Source organism: Ambystoma mexicanum, chromosome 3p (assembly GCF_040938575.1).
Source record: "Ambystoma mexicanum isolate Mex_15411 chromosome 3p, UKY_AmexF1_1, whole genome shotgun sequence".
NCBI lineage: Eukaryota > Metazoa > Chordata > Amphibia > Caudata > Ambystomatidae > Ambystoma > Ambystoma mexicanum.
In genome coordinates, this window is record NC_090925.1 from 896,861,779 (window position 1) to 896,867,778 (window position 6,000).

At 44.3% G+C, this 6,000-nt stretch overlaps 1 protein-coding gene across 1 annotated transcript in view; it reads left to right on the top strand.

Annotated features, from left to right (window-relative positions):
* LOC138579644 (uncharacterized) overlaps positions 1-5,762 on the top strand; it is a 31,940-nt gene extending 26,178 nt beyond the window's left edge. The window contains exon 2 of the mRNA XM_069649896.1: positions 4,500-5,762. Coding sequence (XP_069505997.1) covers positions 4,500-5,564 — 1,065 coding nt within the window. The 3' untranslated portion in view covers positions 5,565-5,762. The remainder of the gene's footprint in view (positions 1-4,499) is intronic.
* The last annotated feature ends 238 nt before the right edge of the window (positions 5,763-6,000 follow it).

The window sequence follows — 6,000 nt, forward strand, 5'->3', positions numbered from 1 at the left end:
GGAGGATTACACACAACAGGAGGTTGGGGAAATTATTACCCGTTTGAGGCAAAAATCAGGGCAAGCTTTATTGACATGGATGGTGAGATTGCTAGATGGGGGTGCTGCAGGGTTGTTGGTAGATTCTACTGATTCACCGCGTTTTTTTACCCCTGTCAATTGACACCAATGTACAGGAGGTCTTAAGAGCAGGACCGTCCTCTGATGCTAATGGTCAAGATACGCAGGTGTCTTTGTTGCACTTGGTAGCCCAAGCATGTAACCGTAAATACCCTATTACCACAGATTGGCCCAGTGAAGAAATGAAGTGGTATACGTTGAGAGAAGCAATTCAAAAAGTCAGAGAGCATGCTATGAAAGAGGCGATTCACATAGATGCTCCTGATCACATGGGAGCCGTGCCGCTCTCAGTTTCAACATGAAACATGGTGATTAAATTTGCGCCACCTGCATACAAAAGTATCATTATGACTTTGCTCGTAGGCATGACGGGCAAGGCAACGGATGAGGAAGCAGATGCCATTCGGCAACTTGCAGATTTAGGAGAACAAGCCACAGGAGAGAGAGGGGCCCAGTGAGAGAAGAACTGAAGGCAGGCGGCAAGATAGCAGAGACTCCCGAGTGTCTCGAAAAGACATGTTTTTGGCTTTGTTAAAAGATGGTGTGCCACACAAAGAAATTGATGGCATTGAAACCAGAGTAATGTATGAATTATACAAAAAACGAGGACTTAGAGCCAAAGAACGGTATAAACAGGTTAAGAAACAAGTAGTCACCACGACAAAGGGGGACGCCTCACCTTCTGCTCCCCCTGCAGAAGAACAAGATGAAGGGTCTATGGGGACACCTTCCCCGTACCAGCCGACATATGCTGAATTGAGAAAGGTGGTGAGTGCGAGGCTAGAGGCAGAGACGAGTCACACTCATTCGAAGTTTGACTAGGGCTTCGGCCAAGCTCTGGCAGCACCTGCCCGCATAAAAGTGGATAGGCGGCCTCATGTTGATGTTAAGATTTTTTGGGGGCCAGGAAACACACAAGGGGTGCGAGCATTGATAGACACCGGGGCGGAGGCCTCTTTGATTCATGGTAATCCGACACGATTTAAAGGCAAACAGTGTACGATTACAGGTTTAGGGGGAAAGGAGACCCCCGCAGTGCAAACGAGAGTGGAGATGAAAATAGGCAACTTAAAGAGGCAGAAATACCAAGTGTTTATTGTCCCGATACCTGAATATATAATTGGCTTTGACATTTTGGAAGGGCTAACCTTGGGAATTGGCAGTAAAACGTACCAGTTTGGGGTGAGTGCATTAATTTGTACACCCATTACTGTAGGCAAATTGAAGATGCCCCCAGTGCAAGTGCCCATAGTGACTAAGCGGGTAGCTATGAAACAATACTGCATTCCTGGGGGGCACAAGGAAATCTCAGACACCATCAAAGAGTACGTGGAGGCGGGTGTATTACGCCCTATTACCACATCATGGAACAATCCGCTCTGGCCCATTAAAAAGGGGGATGGGTCGTGGAGGATCACAGTGGATTACAGGGAGTTGAATAAACACACTCCTCCCTTAGTGCCCGCAGTCCCAGATGCTATTACTTTGATTGAAAATGTCCAAAAGTTTGAGGGGACTTGGTATGCAATGATCGATTTAGCTAATGCATTTTTCTCCATGCCAATTGCTGATGAGTGTCAAGAACAGTTTGCATTTGCATGGGGTGGACGTCAGTACACTTTCACGAGACTACCCATGGGGTACATGCACAGTCCGACTATCTGTCACAGGCTGGTGGCAGAGCACTTAGACAAGATACTGTGTAAACCTGACATACAAATCTCTCATTACATTGATGATATTTTGATCCAGGGCAAGGATGGCCATAGCGTGCAAAGTCAGCTAGATGTCCTTATAGAAGGATTGAATAAGGAAGGGTGGGAGATTAATCCGAGTAAAATTCAAGGCCCAGCTGAAACAGTGATATTCTTAGGGATTCAGTGGCATCATGGGCATCGAGAAATGGTGCCAAAAGCACGACAGAAAATACTTGAATTCACCACTCCAACGAGCAAAAAGCAAGCTCAGCAGTTTATATGACTGTTTGGCTTTTGGAGACAGCACATTCCGCATTTAGGGCAGATCTTGGCCCCCTCTACAAAGTGACACGTAAGAAATATGAGTTTCAGTGGGGGGAAGAGCAGCAGAGAGCCTTTGAGATGGCGAAAGACACTGTGCAGCAGGTGCTTGATTTATGGCCCTTGAAGGAAGGCGAAGTGGAATTAAATGTGTCTGTGCAAGACAATTATGCTAACTGGAGTGTGTGGCAGAAACAAGACAGGAAACGTGTGCCATTAGGATTTTGGAGTCGTAAGTTGCCCGATGCTGGTAACTCATATACTCCGTTTGAAAAGCAATTGCTGGCATGTTATTGGGCTCTTGGTGATACCGAACAAAAGACCTTAGGTCATGATGTATTCATGAGACCTGAAATACCAATCATGCAGTGGGTACTGAGCTCTCCTAAAACGCATTGTATAGGACATGCTCAAGAAGCCAGCATAATTAAGTGGAAATGGTATATTCAAGACAGAGCCAAATCAGGAAAGGGTGGAGTGGCTAAATTACATGAGCAAGTAGCCAACATACCGCCCTCAGATTACATACCACCGGAGGTACCTGAAAAACGTGAGTCTCCCGTGAAATGGGGAGTCCCTTACATGGATTTGACCGTGGAACAAACAGAGCATGCTTGGTTCACGGATGGTTCAGCTCGATATGTGGGAACTGAGCGGTACTGGAAAGCAGTGTCGTACAATCCCAAAACAAAAAAGATGTTGACAACGACAGGGAAAGGAAACAGCAGTCAGTTCGCAGAACTTTACGCAGTTTACCAAGCATTGAAACAAGAGACCCCTGGTCAATGCCATGTGTACACAGATTCATGGTCAGTGGCGAATGGATTGGCAGTGTGGTTGCCGACTTGGCAAAAGAATGGATGGAAGATTCATTCAAAAGAGTTGTGGGGAAAAGAACTGTGGCAAGATATTGCAGAAATGTTGTTGCAAAGTGAAGTCACTGTATATCATGTGGACGCGCATTGTGCCACAGATTCATTAGAACGTTGGTTTAATTCTGTTGCAGACGAACACACCAAGATTGCGACAATGGATGCAGAGGCTCGGGAAGACGATATGGAGGGTTTGGCCAAATGGGCCCATCAGAAAAGTGGGCACCTTGGAGAAAAGGCTACTATCAGGTGGGCACAAGCTCGAGGCATCAGTCTTCCGTTAGAACTAGTGAAAACAATCATTTTGCAGTGTCCTGTGTGCCAACACCAATTGCATAGACCTATACCTCAGATTGTTCGAGGTACATTGAGAAGAGGAAAATTACCAGGTCAAATTTGGCAGATTGATTATATCGGTCCTATGCCAAACAGCAGAGGTTGTCAGTATGCATGCACTATTGTAGATATACACTTTGGATATTTGATGGTTTTGCCGTGAAAACGTGCAACCCAATTGAATACCATCAGGTTGTTAGATCAGATCATATTACATTATGGAGTGCCTTTGCAGATTCAAAGTGACAATGGGTCACATTTCAAAGGCAAACTAATCCAGGAGTTTTGTCAGGAAAAGAGCATTGAGTGGATATATCACATTCCATACCACTCAGCTGCAGCAGGGCTAATTGAACGAATGAATGCGTTACTGAAAGAACAGTTGCGCAAATCTGGAGACGGCAGTTTGGCAGGCTGACGTGATTGTGTGTTTGATGCGGTGCAAGTGCTGAACAATAGGCCTGTGTATGAACATGAAACTCCTTTGATGCGATTAATGACTCCTAACTTACAGGTTCAACCCAATTCAGTTAGAGAAATATTGTTATACTGGGAAATTACACCAGGTTCCTTAGCTCCTATCGAGCAAATCCAGAGTCAGCAGGGGTAGACCTGCATTCTAAAGAAGAAATAAGATTAGATTCAAGAGAAATAGTTGTTATTGAAACAGGGATTGGAGTACAGATTCCCCCAGAGCATATGGGATGGATTGCCCCTAGATCTGGCCTAGCATTGAAGGGAGTTCAAGTGTTGGGAGGGGTAATTGATGCTGATTACCAAGGTGAGATCAAAGTCATCTTAATGAATAGTGGGGATCAGTTGTTATCAATACACAAGGGTGATCGAGTGGCCCAATTGATAATCATTCCCATTAAATTGTCCATGATTAAGAAAGGGGAGCCTCCTACAGTGTTAACTACCCGTGAGGGTCGCAGTTTTGGCTCTTCAGACAGTATGGTACCGGGTGCAAAAGTGTGGGTGGAAAAGCCAAGTGGCCCACCAGTGCCCGCAGATGTCATCGCATCAGGCAAAGATCAAGTGGTGTTAGTGATGGAGCCTGGTAGAAAGAAATGGCAATATGTACCTGCAGACAAATGTTACCTAAGAGAGTGATGTGCAACACTGATATCTCTTTTCTGGGTTTGCCTTGTAGATCCTGGGTCTGGTTGGTGTGACTGTGGCACTAAATGGACTCCATTTGGACGGGTTCGACGATCTTCTGTTACCAGTGACAAATGTCACATCTGTGCCAGTGATCACGGGGATACTGATAGTGATGAATAATGTTGTCCCCAAGCAGCCCTATGCCAGTGCCGACAAGCCCGCCAGACTGAAGACATGGATCCGTGAAATGCGACAAATACATCAGGAGCAAGTAAAAACGACCTTGATGCCAGCTGTGCAGGAACCCTTTGTAGGACGGAGGAAACACTCTCATATGATAACTCAAGAAGAAAATATGTGGATATATCTGGCACAGCAAGTGCTGAATATATCACACTTTTGTTTAACTGATGTGCCTAATGCTGAAGCTTTATTTACTACATGTTTAGTAGCGGTGCCGACGCCTGTTCCGGTTTTAAAGCATATTTTCTGCGTCACACATAATGATTCTTTAGTTCAAGATTCAGACATTAGACAATCTTTTTCAGTCTACGAATATTGCAAATTCTGCCAAGAAACCGACAAAAAATGGAGAAATTTAACACGTGTGATTACGTACAACATAACCCAAGGTGATGTGTGCTACATTATGACGTGCAAAGCACAAGAAATTGGTAAATGCAGACAAATAGAGTTGACCAATCAGCGCAATCAGACAATGTTCGAGAGGCGACTATGTTCGCGAGTGTCACGCAAATGCACCAGTGTAAATAACACGATGTCTTGCAATCATACAGTGATAACTGCTAGTCATTTGAATCATGTGAAACTTCCAACAGGATGGCTCTTTTCATGTGGTAACATTACATATATTTATATTCCAGCTAACATTTCTGGAGGTCCATGTGCTTTGACTCGATTAGGACTAATGATGTTTCCTTTACATTCAGTGATAACTCGAGGTAAAAGGTCAACCTTTGAATCTGTAGGGCTATCTCCTGACTGTGATTCACATCTACATTTGCTATCAGAAGCTGAGGTTTTAGCATTAACCCTTTCAGTAGTAGGTGTTTGGGGTTTAGCTGCTGGAGGTTACAAATCTTTGATGAAATAAGCGTGTTTAGTAGTCAAAAGTCTTAATCATACTTTGCAGGTATGTGTTGCTTCAATTTGAGTGACCACTCACGATCCCTTGAAAGTCATATTCGAGGCTTGAGGGATCTCATTTCTCAAGTGTCTCAAGATCGTAACAAAAACTGGTGGGATTGGTTATTTTCATGGATACCTGATAATGGGGGTAGACTACGTTATATTTTTGCTTGCATTTTTATTAAATTGTTTATTATAATTGCTTGTTGTTGTTGTCTTCAATGTGTTCCCAATTTAGTTTTAACATTTCGTAGGTTTCAGAGACCAGTTCCAGTGCCACCTGGCTATGGAAGGTAAATATCCAAAGGGTGGAATTGTTGTGCTGGATTTATGCTTGGTTCAAAATGGCGCGGGCGCGCAATGCATTTTGGGAGCGCTCGGAGCCATGTTGGATACTTACT